The sequence below is a fragment of the Elephas maximus genome, chromosome 19 (genome assembly GCF_024166365.1).
Source record: "Elephas maximus indicus isolate mEleMax1 chromosome 19, mEleMax1 primary haplotype, whole genome shotgun sequence".
Lineage (NCBI taxonomy): Eukaryota > Metazoa > Chordata > Mammalia > Proboscidea > Elephantidae > Elephas > Elephas maximus.
The window spans coordinates 16,612,882-16,640,117 of NC_064837.1; the positions used below are offsets into that span (position 1 = coordinate 16,612,882).

The 27,236-nt window shown below is 53.4% G+C and overlaps 1 protein-coding gene across 1 annotated transcript; it reads right to left on the reverse strand.

The window, feature by feature from the left end:
• Positions 1 to 1,589: 1,589 nt before the first annotated feature.
• On the reverse strand, positions 1,590 to 27,158 carry SMTNL2 (smoothelin like 2). The gene is made up of 8 exons (XM_049860576.1): positions 26,673 to 27,158; positions 17,548 to 17,635; positions 16,870 to 17,106; positions 16,293 to 16,362; positions 15,110 to 15,289; positions 13,672 to 13,789; positions 13,138 to 13,289; positions 1,590 to 3,114 (listed from the first exon to the last, which is right to left on the reverse strand). Exons 1-8 carry the CDS (start codon positions 27,060 to 27,062, stop codon positions 2,988 to 2,990), a joined length of 1,362 nt encoding a protein of 453 aa, XP_049716533.1. The 5' UTR covers positions 27,063 to 27,158; the 3' UTR covers positions 1,590 to 2,987.
• Positions 27,159 to 27,236: the final 78 nt, after the last annotated feature.

Genomic DNA, 27,236 nt, shown 5'->3' on the forward strand with positions numbered 1-27,236 from the left:
CATAAGTGAGTTGGTTGGCTGTCACCAGCTGGAAAAGCCAAACCACAGTTGGTTCTACTCAAAGGGTATGATGTCCCACCCCAAAACGATCAAGTGAATCAGCATTTTTAGTCACCCATCCGATTGCTGGGAGAGCTGGTTACAACGGCAGAAAATAAAATGTTCACTCATGCTGGTCTCCTCTAGTTACAGAGCACTGACCACTGCAGCCGGGAAAGCTGAGAAGTTCTCATCATCTAGCACGTTGACGAAATTCGTTGGCTTTAACAAACTGTTCCCCAAACACCTGGCCTGTACGTTCTCCTCTAACCGGTGCGTGCTATATCATATTCAGAAAGTGCTTATAGGCTCTTGCTTGCCTCGAAAAATATCCTTCAGCTGTCAGAAAAGCTAAAACCCACCTCGGCTCTGGCGAAATACTCCCTTGGGGGAAAGACACAAGCCAGTTTGGTCAGACTTAATAAGTTTTAACAAAATCCAGGTGAAGGAGTCTCTCTGGAAAAGCAGGAGAATCTTAACAGCAGCTCTGAGAAATAATTTCCAGAAAGGAAAAAAGACTGAAAACCATCTGTACCACAGTAGAGGGCAGTTTGGAATTGGGTTTCGCAAACGGGGAACTTTCGGATAACCCTGATCTGAAACAGTGGTTTCCGAATGTTCGGAGATCGCGCCACCTTCTGGCATTTTTCCCCAGGCCTTGGAATCTCGAGGCTTTGTCCTACAGGTAATCAAGCTTAAAACGCACTAAATCTTAGGATCCTTCCTTTTCCCCACAAGAGCACAGATAAAAACATTACAGAACCTACTTTAGAAATACCTAGTCTGTATTATTCTGACTGTGAGACCTGAAGGACACTAGTCCCTATTCTTGCAGGATGGGCTCTGGTTTACGCGCAGAGGTGCAAGGTCAGGCCCGTGGCCCGGGAGAGTTCCACTTAGCATGTGTGAGTCCTCAGCAACATACAGGCATGCTCTTTTAGAGCCCTTGTGTTCCCAAATTGGCTTTAGGTTTGAAACCCTAAGCTTCAGGATGAAAAAAGACCCAGGCGCTGTGTCCCTGCTAATAATAGGGATCACCTTCCCAGGCCTGCAAGAGATGAGAAAGCTAGGAACGGGATGACTCTGACCACAGGGAAATCCAAAAGACAGAGCAAGGTTGCAGCCTGAACAAGCAGACTCCTGCTCGCCCACCTGGCAGGCTTCGCCGCAGCCCTCGACACCACCAAGAATCATCCGTTGCCCCCCCCCAACTCACACACACAAGGGACACTCATGTGACTCCAAGAAGGCACACAGGAGCTGGTGTTCAGAGCTCACTGCATAAGATGAAGATACATATTAGCTCCTTAAAGGGAAATTTTAGAAGTTGGCGGCTAAAATCCAACACAATTCTAAAATGATTCTCAACTAAGAATGCAGTGTGGCTTTATAGACTCTGTGATTTTTCTATTACAATCCTACCACCAAACAGCTGTGAAAATAAACCAGCCCTCCCTCATGGGCTTCTTCCAAGTATGGGACCACCCCGAACCTTGCTGTCTTGGGTGACTATTTATTTTAGATACATTAGTCAGCATCGAAGGGACAGGTCCACTGAGGGAGCTTTGTTCCTGCTCCTTTGACAAGAAGGAGATTAGGATTAAGAGGCAAGCAGGGAGCAAGAAATGTAATTCTCGGCTTTCTAGGTAAGAATAGCGGTGGTTCTGTGGCAGCAGTCTTGCCTTCCATGATGAAAACCCGGGTTCAATTCCCAGCCAAGGTACCTCATGTGCAGCCACCATCCATGTGTCACTGAAGGCCTGCATGTTGCTATGATGCTGCACAGGGTTCAGCAGAGCTTCCAAACTAAGACAGACTAGGAAGAAAGGCCTGGTGATTTACTTCCAAAAATCAGCCCATGAAAATCCTACGGATCACAACGATCCAATCCCAAACTGATCACGGGGATGGCACTAGACCAGGAGTTGTCAAATTCCATTGTGCGGGTGGCCACCATGAGTCAGGGGCCAACTCGACAACAAGGAACAACAACCACAAAAGGCAAGTGATCTAGGTACAGAAACAGCTAAGGGAGAATTCCAGTAGATTTTCATGTGGCTCCATCTCTCCCGGGCAGAAATAACGAATTCCAAGTGAAGTTTGACACATCTTTTTATGTACAAACAGTCACCAGTACAGACAGAGTTATTTTCTCTTCATAAATATTTTGCAGCAAACCCTCTAAAAGAGATATGAATAAAAACTACCTCTCAGCATAAAGAGCCTGTCCTTCCCCAAAAGTGTTAACTTCCCGAGATCCTATTCTTAGCCGAACACTTGTGGGGCCTCCTGGGGAAAACAGAAGCAATTTGGGGCCAGGGCGAGAGCCCTCCCATCTCCCCGGAGAGTGGAGGTGACTTGAAGGTCATCTGTTGCCCAGGACCTGGGAGTGATTAAAGTGTTTCTTCCCAAGACTTGGGCCTTCTTTGTCAAGCTGCTGATTGTCAAGCTGCTGATTAAGCGGCCTCTCTGTTTCCTGGCAGCAGCCCAGAGGGAGGGAGGAAAGGAACCTACAATAGTGTGAGGAAGTAAAAAACTCTGGGTATTTTGATAAAAAAAAACACTTGGTAATCAATGTGACCCTGCAAAGCCAATGTATCAAATTCACCAGAGGGAAAATGGGTAATTCAGCATTCCAGAATCTACAACGACAAGCCTGTCTTAAGAAGATAATTACTTAGCACCAATTTCTGTCTCTCTCTCTCTGGTAATTTTTCTCCTTTCTTTGAGCCCTTGGCTGTGATCACCACTGTCGAAGCACAGCTCGGCAGTACTTTTAAATCAGTCACGCAGCTGGGCGTGAAGGGAGCCCAGTAACACACCGCAGAACAAACAGCGCGCCGACATCCAAACACAACTCCCTTGTCGAGGCTCATCCTGACGTGGGAAAAATGAGCCGAACAGCCCCATGGTCTCTTTCTGGGCTTTCTGCTCGGCTAGCCAGGCCTTTACTCAAAGTGGCGCAGGTGGTTGTACAGCGACTGCACGTAGGTGAAGACGCACATGGGGTCCGGCTTGCGGCCCATCACCATCATATCTTCCACCTCGATGAGGCGCTCACAGTTTGCCAGCTTCCTGAAACAGAGAAGCCCCCATGAGAACGACAGTCCCAGCAACCAGGCAGGCCTGAGGCCCCAACAGAGCGCTCATCACCATCCCAGGAACAGAATCCAGCCTGGAGGCAGAGGTTTTCACTCTCATACCAGCCAATGGGAACTTCGGCCTTCAAAGCTCTATGGGACTTCAATAAAAGGTAGGTCCCTGAGAGTCCCTCAGTCTGATGCAGTTTCCCACACCCCCATATCCATGAACCCCTCTACAATTCATATTTTTAAGTTTATTTTTACTTAAAAGACTTACTTTATTTACATTAAAAGTAAAAATTCAATTTAAGCAAAAAAAAGTCAAAAGTATACATGGAAAATCAGCATCAACTATAAAAATAAAGCTACTAAAGCAAAAAATAAATTCTTTCATATACCTCCTAAAATGGTGTTTTTTAAACCTTTTTACCACGACCTACAGTAAGAAAGAATTTTTCATCATGACTCAGCACACACATACATGGATGTGGAAGTACAGTGTCATAAAACACTTACCCTAACTCCCAATATTTTCTCTGTAATATTTCATTTTCATTTCTCCCCTCCTATTTTTTTTTTGAGTGCTGGTCATGAACCACTCAATTGATTTTACAATCTACTTATGGGTCATAACTTGCATTTTGAAAGATCTCCTAAAACCATGTTGGGAACCTCCAGGGCCCCGAGTGTGTCCCACGCTCTGGGGAACACAGATTTCACTCTCGGAGCGGCGGTGCAGACACATGCAAGCTGGAGGGAAAGCTGCTCCCTCCAGCCTTCCCAGCTCAAGGCCACGAGGCTTCAAGGCCTCTTAGAGGTAGGAAGGAGAACGTTAACAGGTGAGACACGTCACACCGCACATCTCAGCCCTGAGTCTTGATGTCACATGCAGACTTTTTCTGCAACTCCAAGCACCCATATATTCTCTGACTCTTTACTCACAGTATGCCTGGCTCCCCTGGGCGCTAGACATAGCTGGCCTGCCATGATCAGGCAGATGGAAAGGGCAAAAATGGCTGCACTTTCTGATGGCCTCAGAGTCCTTTCTTCAACAGCGATATGTACTTTTGTAGCTCCAGGGGTCCCCAGTCTTTTTTCCCCCCTATCAATAAGTGCACAGCTTCAGGTTTCACATCCTACCTCCATTCCTTCCTAGCTATTTGACTTTGGGCAAGACGCTTAACTTCTCTGGACCTCAGTTTCCTCAGCTGGAAAACCGACAATATCTAGTTCCCATGGTGGTGTGAGGATTAAATGAGCTAAAACACAAAGATCAGTAGCAGCAGTGCCTGGTATACAGGAAGAGCTCAATAAATAGTAGAAATCAGGCCTCGCTTTAAGAAGCAGAGGGGTCACAGAAGAGGAAGGCAAGGGGAGGAAAGGAATTTAAATCATGGTGACCCCATACACGAGGGAATGAAACACCACCTGGTCCTGAGCCATCCCATGGTCAGTTGGGAACCATTGTGCTCCACAGGGTCTAAACTAGCTGATATTCCAATGTAAGTCACCAGGCCTTTCTTCCTAGTCTGTCTTAGTCTAGAAGCTCCGCTAAAACTTGTTCAGCATTGCAGCAACATTCAAACCTCTGCTGACAGACGGGTGGTGGGTGTGCAGGAGCTGCATTGGCTGGGAATCAAACCCAGGTCTCCCACATGAAAGGCAAAAATTCTACCACCAAACCACCAATGTCGCCATTACATCTAAACATCTGGGTTTCAATCCCTGCTCTGCTAGTATCTTCATCTTTCTGTGCCTGCTTCCTTATCAGAAAAACCAGAACATCACCTCTGCTCTCCCTCCCATCGGGGTGTCCCAGAGGGCCCAGCCAGAGGGGAGGACTCAGCCAGCAGTCGATGGGCTCCCCTGACCCACCCCAGAGGTTGCGAGCCTGTTCAGCAGATTCCACAACACGTTATAGCAGGACACAGCACAGGGGCCACCCAGGTCCCAGCTGGCTCCACGGCCAACATGCTCCAGAGACAAAGCCCATAATGTTAGCAAGGGGCCCTACTCAGCGATGCTGGCTGGACGCCAGGCCTCCTATCAGAAACCAAATGACAGGGTGAAATGGAGACATCTGTCACAGATCCTATCGCCACCTCCCTTTGGGGGTTGGAACAGGCAGCCTGTAAGGGAATCCAAAGGCCCCATGCGGTGAGGAGTGGGTATGGCCCAATTAGCAGGCACCCTCTCTCCCCAGGGCAGGCAGGGCAGGGTTCGGGTCACTCTGACAAGGGCAGGCGTGCAGAGGTGCTTTGTCGAAAGTGAAGGGTTGAAAGTCTGAGTTCTTGCAGGGGGCCGGGGACCTGAGTTTACCTTCCCGAGCTATCGCTGCATCTGGTGCCCTCCTCCTCACCCCTGGCACAGGGAGAATGCCTTCCCACCTGCCCTCCCTCACAGGGCTGCTGTCCGGAGGATCCCGAGGTATGCGAGCAGGCTGTGTCTGCGTTAGTAAGCCGTGCCCAGGTTATTGCCGCTATCTGCAATGGCCTCAGAGTTTCCCGCCGTGAAATGAGAACACATTTGAACCCTAGAACCTCAGCACTGGAAGAGAACTTAAATGCTGCCCAGTAAAAACACTGCCCTCATCAGAAGTACCATCACCCCAGTTCCCATCGAGGTAACCCCAACTCAGGGCAACCCTACATGCATCAGAGTAGAACTGGTGCTCCACAGGGTTTGCAATGGGTGATTTTTTTCAGACACAGATCACCAGGCCTTTCTTCTGAGGTACCTCTGGGTGGACTTAATGCCAGCCTTTTAGTTACCAGCCAAGCACATTAAATTGCACTACCCAGAGACTCCATCAGAAGCACCAATCACTTCTATAAAGTCCCTGTCTCGGCTTATTCGCCTCCGGGGATGGGGACCTAATTTCTTTTAAGCCCAAAAAAACCAAACATGTTGCCATCAAGTCGATTCTGACTCACAGCAACCCAACAGGACAGAGTAGAACCGCCCCATAGGGTTTCCAAGGAGCGGCTGGTGGGTTGGAACCGCAGATCTTTTGGTTAGCAGCTGAGGACTTAACCACTGTGCCACCAGGGCTCCACCTAATTTCTTCTAAGGGCAGTTCAAATCCCTCTGCAGATGGCTCTGGCCATGAGAAAGCTTTCCATATGTTTTTTATACTATTTTGCTCTTTGTACTTTCTACTTACTGGTCCCCTAGGGCTAATTTTTTCCCCACAAGAGAGCCCTTCAGTGTTTGAAGAGCTGGCGTAGCCATGTCTTTCCCTGAAGTTAAATCTCTCTGGCTCCTTAACTGTCTCTCCAAAGACTCCTGGGACCCTCCCTCTGAGCTGGCTCTGGTTTCTCCCGAGCCCTCTTCACAGGGGCACCCAGAATTGCTGGCATTTCCCAGGTGTGGTCCAGCCTACACAGAGGACAGCGAGCTGACCCCCTTCTTCATTCTCAAGGCTGCATTTATGCTCCAGTTAGTGACACTTGGCCCTACCCAGACAGCAAGTCTTTGTGACCAGGATGGCAGTCAGGATAGGAGCTAAGGCCCTGTCCGGTGTCACCCTCTTCTACCCAGACAGGAAGCCGGGGCAAGGCACTGCCTTCCCCAGCAGGCAACCAGGGGACTGGGCCACCACCCACCCCAGCTGTGGTTCCCTATGGCTTAGCACCCCGTTCCCATTATTTCTACCTGGAGCAGTTGGGAGCATGGAGGTTCCTGAGGAGGCAGACACAGCACGCAGCCTCCCACCATCCTCTGGCTCCTGCTCTTCTCCCCCAAGGCCACCTCCACCCCTTGCCCACTTCTCCCGTTACTGTTATTAGCCCCTACTCATGGTGACCCCATGCACAATGAAGCGAAAGGCTTCCTAGTCCTGTACCATTCCCATGATGATTGGCTGCAGAGTGGACTGCTGTGACCCGTAGGTTTTCAGCCAAATTCTCCCTCCAATGTATAGACCAGCTTCCCTCTCTTCGAGGCCAAGGCACTGCCCCCACCCAGACCCTCAGGGACCCTGGCCGTCCACCCCAGACGATAATACTGGCTTTTTCCTGCAAAGAGAGCACACTGTCTCAGAGGTATTCTGGGGCCAGTGATGACAGTAACGACAAGATGTCTAGAAGCTGCAAACACAGGCTGCACTAAGCTCAGGAGGGCAGAACTGGACAAGAGGAAAATGCATATCAGCACTAGCTTTTATAAAAATACTTAAGTCTCAAAATATTAGCCGTACCAGTTGCCATTTTTTTCAACTGCTTTTGTAAAAATGATAGAAGCTTAAGTAATTCAAACAACATAGAAAAGTCCCAGGAAGAAAGTACATATCACTTCAAACCCTGCAGCACAGCAAAAACCAGGGTTAACATTTGCAAACTGTTGTTGTTGTTCGGTGCTGTTGAGTCGGTTCCGACTCATAGCGACCCTATGCACTACAGAACGAAACACTGCCCGGTCCTGCGCCATGCTTATAATCGTTGTTATGCTTGAGCGCACTGTCGCAGCCACTGTGTCAATCTACCTCGTTGAGGGTCTTCCTCTTTTCCGCTGGCCCTGTATGTTGCCAAGCATGATGTCCCTCTCCAGGGACTGATCCCTCCTGACAACATGTCCAAAGTAGGTAAGACGCTGTCATGCCATCCTTGCCTCTAAGGAGCATTCTGGCTGCCCTTCTTCCAAGACAGATTTGTTCGTTCTTTTGGCAGTCCATGGTATATTCAATATTCTTCGCCAACACCACAATTCAAAGGGGTCAACTCTTCTTCGGTCTTCCTTATTCATTGTCCGGCTTTCACACGCATATGATGAGACCGGAAATACCATGGCTTGGGTCAGGCGCACTTTAGTCTTCAGGGTGGCATCTTTGCTCTGCAACACTTTGAAGCAGATTTGCCCAATGCAATGTGTCTTTTGATTTCTTGACTGCTGTTTCCATGGGTATTGATTGTGGATCCAAGTAAAATGAAATCCTTGACAACTTCAATCTTTTCTCCATTTATCATGATCTTGCTCATTGGTCCAGTTGTGAGGATTTTTATTTTATGTTGAGGTGCAATACCTACTGAAGGCTGTGGTCTCTGATCTTCATCAGTAAGTGCTTCCAGTTCTCTTCACTTTCAGCAAGCAAGGTTGTGTTGTTAATGAGTCTTCCTCCCATCCTTATGCCCCGTTCTTCTTCATATAGTCCAGCTTCTCGTATTATTTGCTCAGCATACAGATTAAACAGGTATGGTGAAAGAATACAACCCTGACACACACCTTTCCTGACTTTAAACCAATCAGTATCCCCTTGTTCTGTCCAAATAACCACCTCTTGATCTATGTAAAGGTTCCTCGTGAGCAGAATTAAGTGTTCTGGAATTCCCATTCTTCGCAATGTTATCCATAATTTGTTATGATCCACACAGTCGAATATCTTTGCATAGTCAATAAAACACAGGTAAACATCCTTCTGGTATTCTCTGCTCTCAGCCAGGATCCATCTGACATCAGCAATGATATCCCGGGTTCCACGTCCTCTTCTGAAGCCGGCCTGAATTTCTGGCAGTTCCCTGTCGATATAATGCTGCAGCCGTTTTTCAGTGATCTTCAGCAAAATTTTGCTTGCATGTGATATTAATGACATTGTTCTATAATTTCCACATTCAGTTGGATCACCTTTCTTGGGAATAGGCATAAATATGGATCTCTTCCAGTCAGTTGGCCAGGAAGCTGTCTTCCATAGTTCTTGGCATAGACAAGTGAGCACCTCCAGCACTGCATCTGTTTGTTGAAACATCTCAATTGATATTCCATCAATTCCTGGAGCCTTGTTTTTCGCCAATGCCTTCAGAGCAGCTTGGACTTCTTCCTTCAGTACCATCGGTTCCTGATCATATGCCACCTCTTGAAATGGTTGAACATCAACTAATTCTTTTTGGTATAATGACTCTGTGTATTCCTTCCATCTTCTTTTGATGCTTCCTATCGTTTAATATTTTCCCCATGGAATCCTTCACTATTGCAAATCGAGGTTTGAATTTTTTCTTCAGTTCTCTCAGCTTGAGAAATGCCGAGCGTGTTCTTCCGTTTTGGTTTTCCATCTCCAGCTCTTTGCACATGTCATTATAATACTTTACTTTGTCTTCTCGAGACACCCTTTGAAATCTTCAGTTTTTTTACTTCATCAGTTCTTCCTTTTGCTTTAGCTGCTCGAAGCTCAAGAGCAAGTTTCAGAGTCTCCTCTGACATCCATCTTGGTCTTTTCTTTCTTTCCTGTCTTTTCAGTGACCTCTTGCTTTCTTCGTGGATGATGTCCTTGATGTCATTCCACAACTCATCTGGTCTTCAGTTACTAGTGTTCAATGCGTCAAATCTATTCTTGAGATGGTCTCTAAATTCAGGTGGGACAGGCTCAAGGTCATATTTTGCCTCTCATGGACTTGCTCTGAATTTCTTCAGTTTCAGCTTGAACTTGCATATGAGCAATTGATGGTCTGTTCCACAGTCGGCCCCTGGCCTTGTTCTGACTGATGATATTGAGCTTTTCCATTGTCTCTTTCCACAGATGTAGTCAATTTGATTTCTGTGTGTTCTATCTGGCAAGGACCATGTGTATAGTTGCCATTTATGTTGGTGAAAGAAGGTATTTGCAATGAAGAAGTTGTTGGTCTTGCAAAATTCTATCATTCGATCTCTGGCCTTGTTTCTATCACCAAGGTCATATTTTCCAACTACTGATCCTTCTTCTTTGTTTCCAACTTTCGCATTCCAATCACCAGTAATTATCAATGCATCTCGATTGCATGTTCAATCAATTTCAGACTGCAGCAGCTGATAAAAAATCCTCTATTTCTTCATCTTTGGCCCTAGTGGTTGGTGTGTAAATTTGAATAATAGTCGTATTAACTGGTCTCCCTTGTAGGTGTATGGATATTATCCTATCACTGACAGCGCTGCACTTCAGGATAGATCTTGAAACACTCTTTTTGACAATGAATGCAATGCCATTCCTCTTCGAGTTGTCATTCCCAGCATAGTAGGCTATATGATCGTCTGATTCAAAATGGCCAATACCGGCCCATTTCAGCTCACTAATGCTTAGAATATTGATGTTTATGCGTTCCATTTCATTTTTGACGATTTCCAATTTTCCTAGATTCATACTTAGTACATTCCAGGTTCCGATTATTAATGGATGTTTGCAGCTGTTTCTTCTCATTTTGAGTCACACCACATCAGCAAATGAAGGTCCCGAAAGCTTTACTCCATCCACATCATTAAGGTCGACTCTACTTTGAGGAGGCAGCTCTTCCCCAGTCACCTTTTGAGTGCCTTCCAACCTGCAGGGCTCATCTTCCAGCACTGTATCAGACAATGTTCTGCTGCTAGTCATAAGGTTTTCACTGGCTAATGCTTTTCAGAAGTAGACTGCCAGGTCCTTCTTCCTAGTCTGTCTTAGTCTGGAAGCTCAGCTGAAACCTGTCCTCCATGGGTGACCCTGCTGGTATCTGAATACCAGTGGCATCGATTCCAGCATCACAGCAACACGCAAGCCCCCGCAGCGCGACAAACTGACAGACACGTGGGGAATTTGCCAACTACCACTGCTAAATGAATCTACTTAAAAGGGTTTTCCCCTCCTCCATATTGTGATCTTCAGCTACCACAAAGTTGGCCTGTGAGGGAGGAGGTGTTTGGAGGAGCGGGTTATTTTTATTTTTTTAAGCCTTCTCTAAGTGCAGAGCAGGATGCCAGGGCTTGGAATACAGCCTCTGTCTGGTATTAGACGGAGACACATGGGCGCTACAAATAGCCTGGAAGGCTGCGGCTGCACCGTAACTCGAGAGCAGGGTACATTCCCCACAGGGCAAACAGGGAGCCTCGGGCCCCACGTCCCATCCCCCCCCCCACTTGCCTGGGCCCTGGGCAAGATGTGGGGAGGAGGGTGCAGGGGGTCAAGCATCAGCTCCAGCTCCTTCCATAAAAGGGGCGGGCCCTCCCACCTTCCAGGCTGGAACACCTGTCTGCAACCAGGGGAGCTACACTTTCTGTCAACACTGCATCACTCACGCAGATTATGCCCAAAGGACTCTCGGGGCCATAAAGCGTTTGGGGAGGGGAGTATACACCACTTTACCCCACAGATTTCTGGCATATCTTTGTGCTTTTACAGCACTGGTGCCTGGAAGGGTCTGGAAAGATTTCCGTCTGGACGCAAGGTAGACCCGTGGTTTGGGGGCCCAGCCTGCTCCTTTTCCTTCCAAAAGGTTATGCCTTCATCAGGGCCAGGCTTCTCTCATTCCACAACCCCAAACCGCCTTTCTCAGCTCTGCTCAGCTGCCTGCGTGGCTCTTGGTAGCTTCCAGCAGCATCACATGTCTGCTTTGCTTTTGCTGGCAAGCCTAAGAAAAATCTGCCTAAGATGTGAATAACCAGTATCCTCAAGCAGGTGTCTCTGTGCTTGCTTTCTAGCTTTTCTGACCATCTTCTTATCTAAGAAACTAGGTGATCCAAGCTGCTGCCTCCCAAGAGGCCCCCCCAGGCAGGCAAGGCCGTCCCCCAGCCCTTTCCCCCACTGACCTTCAAGATAATCTCACATAGCCATGACGGGAGGTACCTTCCCAGACTCTAAGCGAGCCCCCCAGCAGGCCTGCTGTGCCCCACCCCCAGCCCCCTTGAGTCAGCAGAAAAGCAAGAACACAACTCAGCAGCCTTGTCCACCCATCCTCCCCACTCCAGCCGGGAGCAGGCTCAGGCCACAGGGAGGCAGGGCCAAGTTTCTTATCCCGCTGTTTGCTATGGGGAGGAGGGAGGCAAAACCTAGAGCAGCCCCCACCACCCCCACCAGGTTGGAAATAGAAGAAACATCTGTTTGGAGTCTGGAGGCTCCGTGAACCCAAATCTCGTGCTGGGAAAGTGCGGCCTTGAATCGCTCCAGCTCCAGCTGCCAAGGGAAGCTGTGTTCCCTGCGAGCTGAGGAGCAGGGCTGCTGCCCCGTGGCCCAGGGCCTCACTGTCCCTGCCATGACCCAGGATCCAGGGTTATGGGTGACCGGGAGGCCAGGGTGTGAACTGGCACCATTTGGCCCATTGGACCTACACAGTAAAGAACTCTGTGAGCAAGGTGTGGCTTCCCCTGGCCTGGGTAAGTGCTGGGGTGCCCATGTCAGAGCACTGACCCCGTGTACTCTAGGTCTCATTCTGACAGTCACCCGCCTGCTTCCAGCAGCTGGGCCTCCTCCTTGTGTCCACCCCCTCCCCAACATCACTCTGTTCCCCTTGGCTCCACTTCTCCTCGGTCAGGATTCCGTTGCATAATGTACTCTGCTCAAAGCTGTTTCTGCAATTAGGTTGAAAGCTAATCCCAAGCAGCCAAGAAAGAGAAGGCATTTCAAGTATACAAGGAGTTCTTATGACCCCAAGAGGGCTGAGAAGCCGAGCACGTCATCCAAGACAACATAACAGGGGCAATGCTGAGATTCCAAAAATTCAGGCCAAGGAGCTCAAAGCCAGCGTCTGGATTCTGCCCCCAGAGCTGGAGCCGCTGCTCCAGAGAGGGGCGGCCTCCTCTGCTCAGGGCCAGACTCGCATTAGGACATGTGGGTCTCATCACCCACTGGCTCTGTCTCCTTCCCGGGCCAGGCTCAGGGCCTGGCGTTGGGGGCGGAGGCCAGGGTGGAAGTGGTCAGTCGGGAATAAGTGGGGAGTGCAGGCGAGCCCAGAGAGGACACTCAGTGCTCGGGGGTCCCCATCCCACTGCCACTTCCACCTTATCTGTGGCTGGTCTCCCAGTCAGCTCACCAGAGGCTTAGCAACCAGCAAAGAGGGTGGGCATACCAGGAGCAGAGCCCAGCTCCACCACTGAGTGCTGTGTGACCTACGCAAATGCTATCCCCTCTCTAGGCCTCAGTCTCCCCACCTGTACACGGTAGACAGACTGCATGGCCTCAGCCCTCTCAGCTCTGTGATCAGCTGTCCCCATCCTCCTTCCCTGGGTTCCCCCCGAGGCCGAAGTTTGGCTCAGGGGCTGGGCTGGGCTGGGGGCACTGGCTGCCAGGAGCCGCCATACTCACTCAGCCATGGTGAAGGCCAACTCAAAGTTCTTCTGCCGCTGTGTGGGGCTCAATGCATTGTAGTCGAAGGCGTCAGGAAAGAAGGAGTGCACCAGGGCGCAGAAGGCCATCCCATCACTCCAGCTGGAGGAGAAATTCTGCAGGTCCACGTGCTGCAGGCAAGGTGTATCAGTGGTGCGGGTGCCGAGTGGGCCCCTGAGAGTAGCTCCCGCCCCAGTTCCTCCACCCAATGGACCTCCAGCAGCAGATCCTCCCAGCCCCTACGGAGGCCCACCACCCACCCATCTCAGCAGAAAGCCATCAGCCACCAGGTGCGCTACACTAGTCTGCTCAGGCTCCAATAAGGGATCCTTGGGATTTCTATGCATGTGCTGCGACGGCCCAGTACCAACTCGAAGGCTCATTCTGTCTAGCTTCCGCCTCTTTCCCTTGCGCCTGGGGTTCTCAGCCTGGCCAGAGGAGCAAGGGCAGGGGGCAACACCTGGTCAAACCTCTGGCCAGGGGGCTCAGTGGCAGGTGCAAGCCTGGGCTCACCTGGTAGCCAAGAGTCTTGCTGCGACACCATTCCAGCAGGATCTGCTTGATGCTGCTGGCGCTGGCCACGCCAAAGCTCTGCGAGCGCTTCAGCTTCGCCCGTGTCTCACCTTTCCCCCTGTGGGCAGACATAGGCCTGCTGGGGCAGCCACTCCAGCCCCATCGCTTGGAGAGGCAGGGAGCCCCATCCTGGCCAGGGGGTTCCCACACCACCAGAAGGATCCCCCTGCTCTGTTCTCCTGGGGGAGATGCTGCCGCTCACAGCTCCCTGCCTGCATGGTTCCCACCGTGCCAGCAATACAGTCTCCTTTGATGGTATCTGCCAGAACCCTCCACCCCCTGCCAGCCTTCTAGGTCCCCTCTTTAGGTCCCACACAAAGAATCAGGGGTCACCTGGAAATCCTGGAACCAAGGGCCTGAGCTGGCACAGCACTACACTACTGCTTAAGTTTTCCAGTCTGCTGGGAAACCTTCCCTTCATCCCACTCCCCCCCCCCCCACTGTCCCTCTTCTCTTTATCCCACCCTCCCATCCCTTCCCTTCATCCCACCTTCCACCCCTTCCCTTCATCCCACCCATATCCTCCTTCCCTGCACCCCACCCTCCTCTGGAGTCTCACTCATAAGGCCTCCTTCCCCGATAGCTCTTTCCGAGCCACAGTGGACAGTTTCTTCCCATAGACCACAAGAATACTCCCTAACGGCCAAGATAAGGTCATCTGGGGTCAGGACAGACATTCTCAGGTCTGTCTCCCTCACTAGAGTAAGTGCCTCAGGATCAGGGACTGGCTGGTCATCTGCATCATCACACCAGGCTGAGCCTGGACCTTGTGATAGCAGGTGTCAATGCCCCGCACAGACAGGACTGCACACATCCGCAAAGGCAGGCTTAGTCCAAGGCCCCCGTCTCTAGTGGTGGGGCTTCAGGTCTAGGGTGGGCCAGAGGGCGCTAGAGTCTGGGCCACTAGAGGAGAGACTTCAGCAGGCCACGGGCAAGCCCCAGCTCTAGCCAGGAGTGCCAACTGGCTGCCCTCTGGCCTCCCCAGTCAGACCCAGAACTAAAGGAGTTACACTCCATTAGGATGGATGGTGTGAGGGTGGCCTGAGGCATTAGGGGCACAGGAGACTGGGGGAAGAAGATAGGGTTCTCACCAGGCCTTGCCTGCTCCCTGCCCCACAGCCCTCTTCTCCCAGCACTGGGGCCACAGGACCTCCAACCCACCCTGTGGCCCAGCCCTGACCTTGTGTCTTGCCTGAGAGGTCAAGTCATGGGAAATGGGCCCCAAGGAAGAGAAGAGGGCCCAGCCTTGCTATGCTGAGTCTGCCCAATGCCAGTCTGGGTCTGGGCCTGCGTCTGAGTCTACTCTGGAAGGTAGTGGTGCGGGAGCCTGGGCCTACTCTGGGGGTTCTGGGCCAGGTCTGGGGGTAAGCATCCATACTTGCCCGCCGTATCCTGCTCCCACTTCTCAAATAACGCCTTCCGGGCCTGTGCCCCTGATGTGCGGGGCAGCGTCTGCGACCTCACCAGCTCCCTGCGACGCTCCCCTTGGCGATGGGCCTGAGTGGTAGCTGGTGGTTGTGAGGACGGGGGTGACTGGGATGGTGTCACCAGTGGGGAGCTGAGAAGAGAACCACTTAGTCAGGAACACAGACCTGGCCTTTGCCAGCTCACACAGGCCCAAGGGCCTCCCTCCCCAAACGCTGGGCCACACTGCCCAAGTCACCCCACTAAACAGAGAGCATTTGAAACAACGCAGACGGGCTGCATCCATGATTGGGGCAGGGGTGCATCACAATGACCTTCAGAAAGTAAACACCACTTAGACTCCAACAGGCCTGCCAGGTTTTCTGAACTGAACTGGCTGTTCCAAAGAACAGGTCTCTCTCAGGGCCAGGGGAGTGGGTTCCTCTCTGGGCACAATCACCCCTTGGTAGGTGTCGATGCCTGGAGTGGGCAGGAGGCACCCTCCCTGGGCAGGGGTGTACCCAGAGCCAGCCCCAAAAGGCTAGGCCTTCCTCCTCCACAACCACTAGATAAGACCCCCTTTGTTCTCCCCCTGGGAAAAGTTTGCCAGAAGGTCACAATCCTTCTTTTATTAAAAGGAAAAAAAAAGCCAAGCCACCCCACCACCAGCAGCACGGTCCAGCTGGCCTAGGGGAACAGGCGGACACCGCAGGCTGGCAAGGAGGCCTGTGTCACAAGGAAGCCCCTGCTCACCTGCCCCAGCCCTGTAGCTTTTCCAGGTACCTCCTTAGCCCCCAGGCAGGAAGGACCCTAGCCTCCGAGGGGCCCCAGGCAGGAACTCTCCTATCCTCCTTCCTCCCTCCAATGTTTTGACAGGCTTGCTTTGAAGGGTCCATAGAGAAACCAGCCTGGAGCCTTACTTCTCCAAGCAAAATTACAATTAATGCCCGCTGCCTCATTTCCCCACTCAAATCCTACTGCCTGAGTTCCCACAGGCCCAGCCCCAGGCCCTCCATGGAGGCCCCAACCCAAGGAGGGTGCCAATTCCTAGGTCAGTACAGGGAGCACTCTGCAGGGTCCAGGGCCAAGCAGAGAAGCCACTTGGGGAGCAACAACCCCAATGGGACATGGGTCAGAGGGCAGGGGTCCAGACTCACCTGTTGTTGCCCCTGCCTGCCGTCCCTGCCCCATAGCCAGAACTCGACCACGGGAAAGTGGAATTCTTCTCTGCAGGACAATGGGAGGGTGAGAAAGAGCAATCCCTGGCCTCAGAGAGGGCCAGCCCAGCCTCCTGCCTCTGACCTGGCCTACGCATCCACCCAGCCAGCATCAGCCCCACGGACGGCCAGGTACCCTGGGCTAAGCTGGAAGCCTAACAGCCCCCTCCCAGGAAGCATCTCTGAGGCCAGACTACAGGCCCAAAAGCAGGTCTGGGCGACCCTAAGGGAGGGGGCTGTTCCATGATGTGCAGGGCAAGAAGTCACCTTCTAATCCAGCTTGGACCTCTCACAAAAGCCCCTATCATCTCCCCTGTGGGATGAAGCCATTTCATAGCACCTCTGGGAAAGGAGTCAGCAAGGGTGGGCCCCATCTGATGGAGCAAGCAGGCTAAGGTCACAGGGACAGTCAGAGCTGAGGCTAGGGTTTCCTGAGTTTCTAGCCCTCCTCCACCCAGCCCTGCTCTCCCCATCAAACCCCAAGGTGGGTCTATCACGCCCACACTCTCCTTCATACCACTTGGGCTTGGGGTCCAGGGTGTGGTGGTCTCACTGGGGCTCAGGGTGAGGCCCCCCAGGACAGCAGCAGATGTGGGCGATAGAGCTGAGGTCTCCCCAGAGAACCTCTCAGAGACTCGGGTGACAGCAGTGACTGGCTGGTGGGGCAGCTGCAAGGAGAGGCTCACTGGGCGAGGCTTGGGGGACTCTGGTGCCAGGAAGGTTTGGGCAGTCTCTGGGGGCCCATCGCCTGGACCTGGAACATTGACCAGCAGGGGGCGGTCAGCCATGGCATCCATCAGGGACTCAGAAGCCCCCAGGAGGGCTCCAGCCTCCCTGAGCCCTCCTCCACCTCCTCCAGGGAAGCCTCCCTGACTGCTGACATCTTCTCCAACTTCCCATGGTAGCTGGGTTCAAAAAATACCGGTTGGCTTTTCAGCCTACTCTCTACCCTATTCAGTGCTTGGGCAATTTCCCAGCCTCTGCTTGCATTCCTCCAGAAATGAGGAAGCTCACCCCTTTCCAAGATTTCCCATGTCCTCTGTGTCTAAAAAGTTCTTCACCCTGAATGAGATTGTTCTCCTGGCGGCCTCCCTGCCCTTCAGGGTTAAGGCCAAGGGATGGCCTGGCACAGATGCAGGGCTAAGCCCTGAGCCCCAAACCTACCCAGCCACCCTCCTCTGCCCTCAGCTTCTACCTGCCCCTGGCTGGTGCCCGTTCTCCATGATGCACGAGTTGGAGGTTCTTCTCATCTCTGACTCACTGGGCTCGTCGTGATCCACACTCTACAAAAACAGAGATACCACTGAGGCCCAGGTCATCCTCAAAATAACTCCTCAAAGCCTCTCCTGGTTCTGGCAGAGATGAGAAAATAGCTGCAGGGTGTGTAGTGTGGTAGGTTAAGGTCACACAGCAAGCTGGGGTAGACCTAGCCTCAGCTGCTGAGCCTTCAGGTTCCTGCCACGCAAACACCCTTGCTTGGCTGGACCCAGAGTCTAGAAAGGTTAGGAACAAAGGTCAAGGCTGAGGGCTCCTGAAGAGTGCCCCAGGCTGCCCTACCCCTTCCCCTCGGGCTAGACCTGACGACTGATGCCAGAAGTAGGGGAGCCTGGCCCCCTGCCCATTCCAACTGGGCCAGGCCGGTGTGGCTGCCTGTGTGGAAGCAGCAGGTACCCAGTGACACAAGGTCCTTCTGGGCCCACGATGGGCAACGGTGCCTCCTCACACCACTGGATAAAGGGGACCAGATTCACCCGATATCCAGAGTACAGGGGCCTGACTGGCTCCATGCAGTCCCCAACCCTCCACAGGCTCCTGCAGCCCCCATCCCCCATGGACACCTCCAGCCCCAATCCCTGCAGCTCCCATCCCCCATAGGCTCCTGCAGCCCCCATCCCCTGATGGGTTCCATGCAGGCCCCTGTCCCCTAATGGGTTCTATACTACCCCCCATCCTGGGCCCACAAGGTCACTGCATCAGTAGGTGGGGTGGCAGGGAATAGAAAGAGAGCAATATCAAGACCCAGTGAGGTAGCCTGGGGTACCAAAAAGGTATCCTGGCCATGCCACCAACCCACTGTGTGACCAGGGTCAGGACGTGCCCCTCTGGGTCTCAGCTGGCCTGTTTGAGGAATGGTAGCAGCCACACAAGTGCCACTCGAGTATTTACCAAGTGCCAGGCCCCTTTCCTGGGCATGCCACACAGACCAACTTGCGTCTGTCCCCCAAGTAGGTACCACCAGCCCCATTTTACAGACAGTATCTGAAGGCTCAGAGAGGGAATGTGTGCTTCCCAAGGTTACATCCTACTGTGAGAAACAGCGGGTTTGTGACCAGGGTGGAAGTTCTCTTCTACCTTGGTCCTGCTCTCCCCACAGTGAGACAGGTGTGGGGCTCAGAGTGTCTGAGGCTGGTGGGGTCCACCTGGCAAGGAGGCACAAAGGCAGACCCCTACCCCAGGCTATGACTAAGAGCCCCTGGCGAGTGGCTTGAGAGGTTGGCCATGCCTTTCCTTGGACATGTCTCGGTTGGCTCCCTTTTCCACAAGGTTCCTAGACAGACCACAGTCCATCCCCAGCCCCAAATGCTCAGCTCCTTTTGCAACCAGCATAAGAGGTCCCACACTCCACAGAGGGAGTCAGCCTGGTGGGGGACCCAGGCTGGCACCAAGCCAGCATGAGTGTGCCCCAGACAGACTGCATTTAGCCCAGGTAGATCAGCAGTGCCTGGGTCAAGTCTGGGGTTAGCTAGTTGGACAAGGAGGGGAGGCTGTTCCCAGCAAGGTGACTAAAAAAGCTGCAAAAGCAGAGCCATCAGGGCACAAGGCCTTCTGATCACACACAACTGGGACACAGGTGGCTGGCAGCCCATGGCCAGAGACACACCATCCAGCAGCCCAAAGTGCCAGCCCCAAGAGCTTGGACTTGACTCCTTGGACAAGAGGGAGCTGAGGGTCATCAGCTCTGTATTTCAGAAATATACTTCAGAAGCCAGCAAGCGAGTGGCGTGGAAGGGGGAGATCAGATAGCAAATCACCTCATCAATTCTGGGACCTAGGAGGAGAGATAGGGTAGTAGAAAGGCCAAGGGCAAGAAGGATTCAAGAGGGCTGGAGGAGAAATGAATCCAGCAGTGAGACCGAGTGGATGTGAAGGAAGGGGAGAATGACCAGCCCCTGCTAAGCCCTGAGTAATTAGGGGGTGGGGGGCAGAAGCAGGTTTTGTGGGGAAAACAAGGATTTCTGCATTAGACATGATGAGTGTAAAGTCCCCTGGGTCATCTTGGACCTGAGGTCAGGAGATAATGGACATTTAAGTCCGAAGTTTAAGAGGAAAGAAGGGCAAATGATGGGGACACAGGAGTGATGGTGTCCATCTGGCCCCTGAAGCCCAGCAGGTGAAGCGTTGGCTTGGGACTAGCTGGGAGCTTCAGATGAGGCACTGAGAAGACCCCACATTTAAGCAACAGGGTGCAGAGGGGCATCCGCAGGGGAGAATGAGAAGGGGCAGCCAGAGAGGCAGGGAGAAAACCAGAGGAATGTTGAGAACGCCAGGGAAGAAAGTGTATCAAGATGGCAGGTGTGTTGGCAGCATCCAGAGTGCTCAGGGGTCAAAGCAAAGAAAGTCAAGATCTAAAAAGTGTCCACTGGCTTTAGCAGAGGTCACTAGTGATGGCCATAGGACTAAGCTGCAGGTGGGGTGAGGGTAGGAGACAGGCTGGGGGAGAAACTGGGGAGAAAGGAGGTGACACTGGACCTAGACAAGAATGAGTCATCTTAGCCCTGAGGAGACAGGATGTGGGGTAAAAGGAGTTTGAGGGGTTTTTCCACGTGGGAGAGGGGAGAACACATTTACAGGCTCAGAGGAAGGCTCCAGCTGGGTAGAGGGATCATCAATAGGGCAGGGTCCCTGGGAAGGCAAGAGACGACGGGACCCAGAGCCTAGGGAGAGCCTGGCCTTGGCAAGGAGGCAGACCCCTCAACTTCTGAGTCAGAAGGATGCAGGGCAAGGGGCCAGGCCTACACACAGGAACGCTGAAGAAGGGTGTGGGGCCCCTGCCAGCACCCCAGGAAGGAGAGGGTATCCCTAGAGCCACACTGTGGCTAACTTGAAGCCATACGGGGAAGAGAACCAACCAGTCCATCCCAGACCTTAGCCCCCACCTGGCACCAGCACTGTCTCTGCTCTGGGGTCTCTCATGTCCCACCACCCACCCTGCTCTGATCCATCAGGTTCTGCAGGTCCAGACAGAGGCCTGGAGGGACAGGCTGATGAAGAAACCATTTTCTTAGGAATGTGGGTCTATGGGCTCCCCCCCACACACACGTCTGTCCCTGTATGTTACAGTCTCCCCAGCCCCCATGATGCCCCAGGGGACCAGACGCTACAATTAGACTGGAAACAGGTTCTGAACCAGCCAGAATCCTGCCAAAGGGTCTTCAGCAAAGGGAGGGTGGGAAGTGGCTAGAGATAACTCAGGCTGGGAGGCCAGGCTGTAGCTGGGGTGTGCGGTCTGACTCCCAGGTGCCCCTTGCCCCTCATTCCACCCAGCCTCGAGACCAAGACCACTCCTCAACCAGGGAAAGGGGCTCTGCCCACTCCCAGGCCCACAGCTAGCAAAGAAGCAAAGGCCACAGAAAGCACCTTCCAACCCATCATCACACAGATGGGAGGTGCCCCTAGAGTCAGACCACTGCTAAAAGCAACGTCAGAACCAAAGTTTGGGGTGCAAGTCTCCTACCCCAACCCAGAGCTCTGTCCACTAACCTCTCTGGTCTTTGAGAGGGCAGAGAGGACAGATCGACACACTTGTCTCCCAGAACCTGGGTCAGGTAGGCCCTGCCCCCTAGACCTGTCTTAACAAGATGAGGGAGAGGAAAAGGGGTGACTCCCCCAGCTAGACTTTTTGGTACGCAGACCCCTTAAACCAAAGAACCAGGCTGGGCTGAGCTGCAGCAAGCACCTCCCCCAGTCCTCAAGTCTACCTGTGGGGGATTATGGTATATTCTCCCTATGGCCTAGAGACTTCCACTGGTGGAGGGCAGCCTTCCTCAGCCCCAGGGAAGGGGCCAGGGAGGCGCCTCTGTGTGCTAGGCTTGGAGAGAAATCACTAGAGAGCCCCGGGGATGGGGACAGGTTCTGTCTCCAGCTGGCTCTAGTACCTCAAAGATCCCTGTATGGCTTTGTTTTAAGAAGTGGGGGGGTCCACCATGAGGGAACCTGGGCCTGGGAACGAGGAGGGTGGGCAGGCAGGGATGAGATAAGTCTGATTTCAGGGATTCTGGGAGACGGGACCCTCTCGCGGGGGAAGTTTCCAAACATTTTTTATGAGGGGAAGGAACAGCATTTCAGGTCTACCTGATACCGCCTGAGCCCTTGCGGGCTTATCCGTGGACACAGGAGCCCACACTGTGCCTGGCACAGCCCACGTGGGGCCAACACCCCAGGCCTGTGACATTGAACACATTGGCCCGGCCTCCTCCGCTCACACCACAGTTTTAAAGGACTCAATTCAAACTTCTCCCTAAAGCATTTAACTCTCTTATCGCACAGTGTGTCTGGGAAAGGAAGGCAGATAAGGTGAGTCTGGTTTCTCTCACTGTCGGGCCTCCAACTCAGGTCCTGGCAGTTGTTCCTGAGGGACCCAGCGGCTCCAGCTCAGCTGAGGACAACCCATCAAGGGAATGGCTCTGGCCCCAGCCTCCTGGGCTCCAGCCTGGCCTCAGGCTGCCCCATCCACCTCAGGCACCCAACTGGTTCCCTGCTCCTGCCGGACGATGGCTGAGCCTACACGGATGCCTTTGTGTGCCCAAAGGAATGGACATCTGTTAATGCTATAATGACCCAGCCCATATGGTATGAGGGGCCGACAACACCAGGCCAATCCCTCCATTTGCAGTTGTTAGCTGCCATTGACTTGATTCCAACTCATGGTGATCCCATGTGTGTCAGAGTAGGACTGCCCTCCATAGGGTTTTTAAGGCTGTGAATTTTCAGAAGTAGTTTGCCAGGCCTTTCTTCAAGGTACCTGTGGATGGACTCAAACCTCCAACCTTTCAGTTAGTAGTCAAATGCTTAACTGTTTCTGCCACCTAGGGACCCCCCCCCCCCGCCCCCAGCCACCTGCTCCATTTAAAAACAGGAAAACTGAAATCCAGCATGGGGGAGATCCACCCAAGGCCTCACAGCACATACCTCCAAAGCCAGCTTCTGTCTGTCCAGAGTCTCTGGCCTCCTGCAGGCAGTCCTTCCTGTTGATGTCCTGCCCGTCTGCCCCAGAGCTTCCCTGACCATCCTCTGTCTCCCTGTGACTCAGCATGACATGACTGAGGTGTGCACACTTGACCAGCCTTTGCTGGACTGAGTTCAGGACATATTTATATGCTGTGTACTACCCACTTCCAAGCTCTGCAGTCCTCACTGGAACTTCAGGAAGCCAATGGGTCTAAACAACTCTGGCTCTTACAGCCTATAACTGAGGGACGCCGTGACACCAGCCTCCACAATGCCTGACCACAAGCCAAGTAGCACAGCCACCACTGGCCCACGTGCACTGGATGATCCTGCTGTGGCACAGGCATGGAAGTACGAGAGGCCGGGAACCGGTGGCCCCAGTGGCCATTTGTGATTCTCAGTCCATCGCCCACACTCTGGTCTTGTCCTGAAGCCCTGGTTCCTCATCCATGACCCAACACCTGATCACGCGCTGCTGTTCACGGTGTATGTGCCGGAAAGTGGGAGTGGCTCCTCAAAGCCCCCCCCCCCCCCCCCCCCCGCATTGCCAGAAAATGGCTCAGGGCCTATCAGCACTCCTGAGGGCGTGGGCTGCAGGGGAAGTGGGGACCAAGGCTTCCAGGGTTAGGCAGGAGGATTCTGTCTGGGGCCCAGGGAGCTGGTGCTTGGGGAGGAGGGACAGGGCAGCAGAGCCTCTGACCCAGCTGGAAACCTTGACCAGCTCCAGCCACGATCCTCAGCTATACTTGCTGTTTTACCTCTTCCTAGCCCCGAGAGGCCTTTCTGGAGTCCACAACTGACCCTCCAACAAGGTCTTCATTCTCATTCCCCACAGACTTCAACATCCCTTCTTCCAAAAGGGTTCCTTCTCTGGCAGCTCCATGCCCTGGTTTTGGTTTCCTTCAAGCTCCTTGGCCCCTGCTCACCCTCCTCTTCTGCACAGCTGCCCTGGAAGACCTTACCCGCTCCACAACTTCCACGGCCGCCCCTGCCCTCAGATCTCCTAACCTCCAGCCTGGACCACTCTCTCACATGCCAGCTCCAGGAATCCATCTGCTCTGGGCCACCTCCACCTGGATGTCTCACAGGCCCCTCATGCTCAACACAACCGAAACTGAACCTGGCCTCTCCTCCCAGATCTCTGACCTCCTCTTTCTGCCACCATTCTCACATCCAAAGACTACCAAGTCCTGCTGACCCCACCCCGGTCCCAGACTTCGCTCCATCCCCATGCCACTGCCCCTGCTCAGACCCACCCTTCCTCCGCAGACTATCACAGTTAAGTGACCCTGTCTCCAATCTCACCTTACCTGTTGTTCACCCTGAGGGACCTGGCCAAATACAAGGAGGACCCTGTCGCTCCCCTTCTCCCACCACCCCCATAACCAAGAGGACTAGCTCACCCCAGGTTAATAAAAGTGACATGACTGGAGAGAATCCTCTCACATATGTACATGTGTGCGTGTGTATATATATATGTATATGTGTATGTTATGGATTGAATTGGGTACCCCCAAAATAGGTGATAGAATCCTAATCCTATACCTGTGGATACCCGGGTGATGTAATGGTTAAGAGCTACGGCTGCTAACCCAACCAAAAGGTCACAGTTCAGATTTAAAGGGTTGGTAGTTCAAGTCCACCAGGTGCTCCCTGGAAACGCTATGGGGCAGTTCTACTCTTCCTTTAGGGTCACTATGGATTGGAATTAACTTGACAGCAACAGGTTTGGTTTTTTTTGTTGTTGTTGTTGTTGTTGTATACCTATGCATGTAATCCCTTTCAAAAATCAGGTTTTCTTTGTTGGGTTAATGAGGCCTTATCAGTGCAGGGTGTGTCCTAACCCTAATCGCTTCTGAGTTATAACAAGAGTAGATGAGACAGAGAAGGAGGCACAAATGGGGAGGGGAGGCAGGAGGATAGACGCCAGTGAAGATGGCCAAGGAGCCGAGGAAAGCTGAAAGAAACAAGGATCTTCCCCCGAGCTGACAGAGAGAGCCTTTTCCTAAAGCCAGTGCCCTGAATTCGGACTTCTGGTCTCCTAAACTGTGAGAAAATAGATTTCTCTTCTTTAAAGCTATCTACTTGTGGTATTTTCTGTCACAACAGCACTAGATAGCTAAGTGTGTAAGTGCTGGGCTGCTAACAAAAAGGTCAGTGGTTCGAACCCACCAGCAGCTCCATGGGAGAAAGCTATGGCAGTCTGCTTCCCTAAAAGACCACAGCCTTGGAAACCCTATGCGGCAGTTCTTTCTGTCCTACAGGGTCACTGAGTCGAAATCAGCTTGACAGCAAAGGGTTTGGTTTTGGGCTTTGGATATATGTATACATATATAGGAACCCTGGTGGGACAGTGGTGAGCTCCACTGCTAACCAAAAGGTCTACAGCTCAAATCCACCAGTCACTCCTTGGAAACCCTATGGGGCAGTTCTACTCTGTCCTATAGGGTTGCTATGAGTCAGAATCGACTCGACAGCCACGGTTATACTTATATATGACTCTGAGATGATTCTTCCTAAAATGTGGGCAGCTGCTTCCATGAGCAGACAAGTAGCAAACAAGTGTTAAATGGTTGTTGTTAGCTGCCATCTAGTCAGCCCAACTAATAGTGACTCCATGTGTTAAACTAAAGCCTCAGAAACAATCAATGACAGTTTACTGAGCACACGTGGCCTTCCAGGGACGGCATACCTTGGGTGTGTAGTGTGTCGTGCTCACAGGACAAAACTAAGTGTATCCAGATTTCCAGACACTCCACAATGAGCACTGGGATGCCCAAGAGCTCTGCCACCAGGACAAAGCCCAACTCCCCTGCCCAGCATTCAGGGGCCTTCACAACTCATCCTCCACTCTCTCACACCCATGAGGTTTCAATCTGCCCAAGGAGAACTTTTAGGGTTCCAGACTCCAGGGGTTTCTGAGGTTGCATGCACAACCCCATTCCACCCCAAACTCCATCTGCAGCAGCAAGCCCTGAACTCCAGCACAAAGCCTTCCTTGGACACCCACTGGGAAGTCGGGTTGGTAGTCCAGTGCTACTACAGCAGCAGTCTACAGCAACGCTCCCCACGCTGTCCGTACTGCTCGGTTGGATCCGTCTCCCACCCAGGCTGGGGCCTGCAGGACCAAGGCTTAAGCTGGTCCCCCTCCTCCCGGCCCCAGGGGTGCAGCCTGGGGATCTGCTGCATGAAGGATTGAACCAAGGAGGGACGGCACATCCAGGATCCTCAGAACAGACCCTGCAAACCCAACTCGGAGCAGAGGTCTGCCCAGGGCGGAAAATCACAGCAAAGGGCCACTGCACACACCATGGAAATTTGCTAACCTGGGTGTGCCACTCTGGGAGGCTCATGCTCAGGGTTGTGACTACTCCCCTCCAGCCTCTGCCCCACCACCACCCGGTGAGGGACTCTCTTTGGCCAGTCACTGACCCCAGAGACCCAAAGACTGCCCAAGGCCATATTACTCCTCCCTCCCTTCACTGTAAGGGGTTTGCCCCCTGCTATGTGGGGTTCCCAGAAGGCACCAGGGCTGCACACACACACACACACACACACACACACACACACACACACGGGGGTGGGGAACAGGGGTCGATTTCTCTCTCTGGGTTAATCAACAACCTCAGCCGTCAGGCCTCAGTGAAGCAACAACGCGGGGGGCCAAGCGAGTGGAGGCCAGCAGCTGGTGCTGACCCCTCCAACACCCCGGCGGGGCCAGGCGGTACCGACCGGTCCAGGGGCCGCGCCTTAGCGCACGAGCTCTTAGTGTCATGGGACATGGAGAAAAGGGGGTAAGAACTTGGGGCAAACAAAGCCCAGCTCCGAAGACGGGAGGGGGCCCGAGACAGGTGCAGGGGGCAGGCTAAGACAGTGCTTCTCTGACCTCCAGCTCCGGAGAGGTGGCCGGAACCCCCATCCTCAAATCCTAGCGGCCCATCCAGCACCGTCCCCGGCCCAACAGACGCGCGCAGGAGCAACACTCCGGAGGCGGCATGGGGTTGGGGGGTCGCAACAAAGCTCGGTGCCCCCACTAGCCTGGCGCAGGCGCACATGCACACAAGCCAGTGCGCCACGCTCCCACAGACTTACCTGGCTACGGCCGGACAGTGAGAAGGTGGCGTGGCTGGCGAAGCGTGCGGTGCCCAGTCGGGGCGCGCGATCCGGGACTCTGGGCGCGGGCGGGGGACTAGGCGTGCCAGTCGTGGGGGGCAGCCCGGTTGCCAAGCCCAGCGCCTCCACCTGGCGCGTCAACCGCTCGAGCTGCGCCTGCAGCCGCTGGTTATCGCGCTGCAGCTCAGCTACAGTGCGCGCCAGCGGGCCCGCCAGGCGCAGCGCCTCCGCCACTCGCCGCTCCACGCCGCGCTGCAGCCCCTGCATGTCCTCGTGCAGCGCGCGCACTGCGTCCTCCAGCGCCGCCTCGTAGCGGCCCAGCGCCTCGCGCACCGTGCGCGCCTCCTCCGCCTCGTGGGCCGGCTCCATGGCCCGGCAGCGCGCACAAGTCTGCGAGCCGGCGGGGATGGCAAGAGGATCCGAGCTCTACAGCTCTGTGCCGCGACTGGCCGCCGAGGCTGGGTTTAGCCGATGGGCGGCCGGAGGGGCAGGAGGAAGGCGGGACCCGCCCGCGAGCGCCGGGAGTGGGCGCAGCGCGGGGGC

What these genes read in the sequence shown, in the direction of transcription:
- SMTNL2 (XM_049860576.1), bottom strand. Translation starts at nt 27,062, where the DNA reads ATGGAGCCGGCCCACGAGGCGGAGGAGGCGCGCACGGTGCGCGAGGCG. An exon ending in GAGCAGGATACGGCGGGCAA is followed by an intron (nt 13,790 to 15,109) that starts GTATGGATGCTT and finishes GTCTGCCCACAG; the next exon opens with GGGGAAAGGTGAGACACGGG. An exon ending in GCAAGACTCTTGGCTACCAG is followed by an intron (nt 13,290 to 13,671) that starts GTGAGCCCAGGC and finishes CCTTGCCTGCAG; the next exon opens with CACGTGGACCTGCAGAATTT.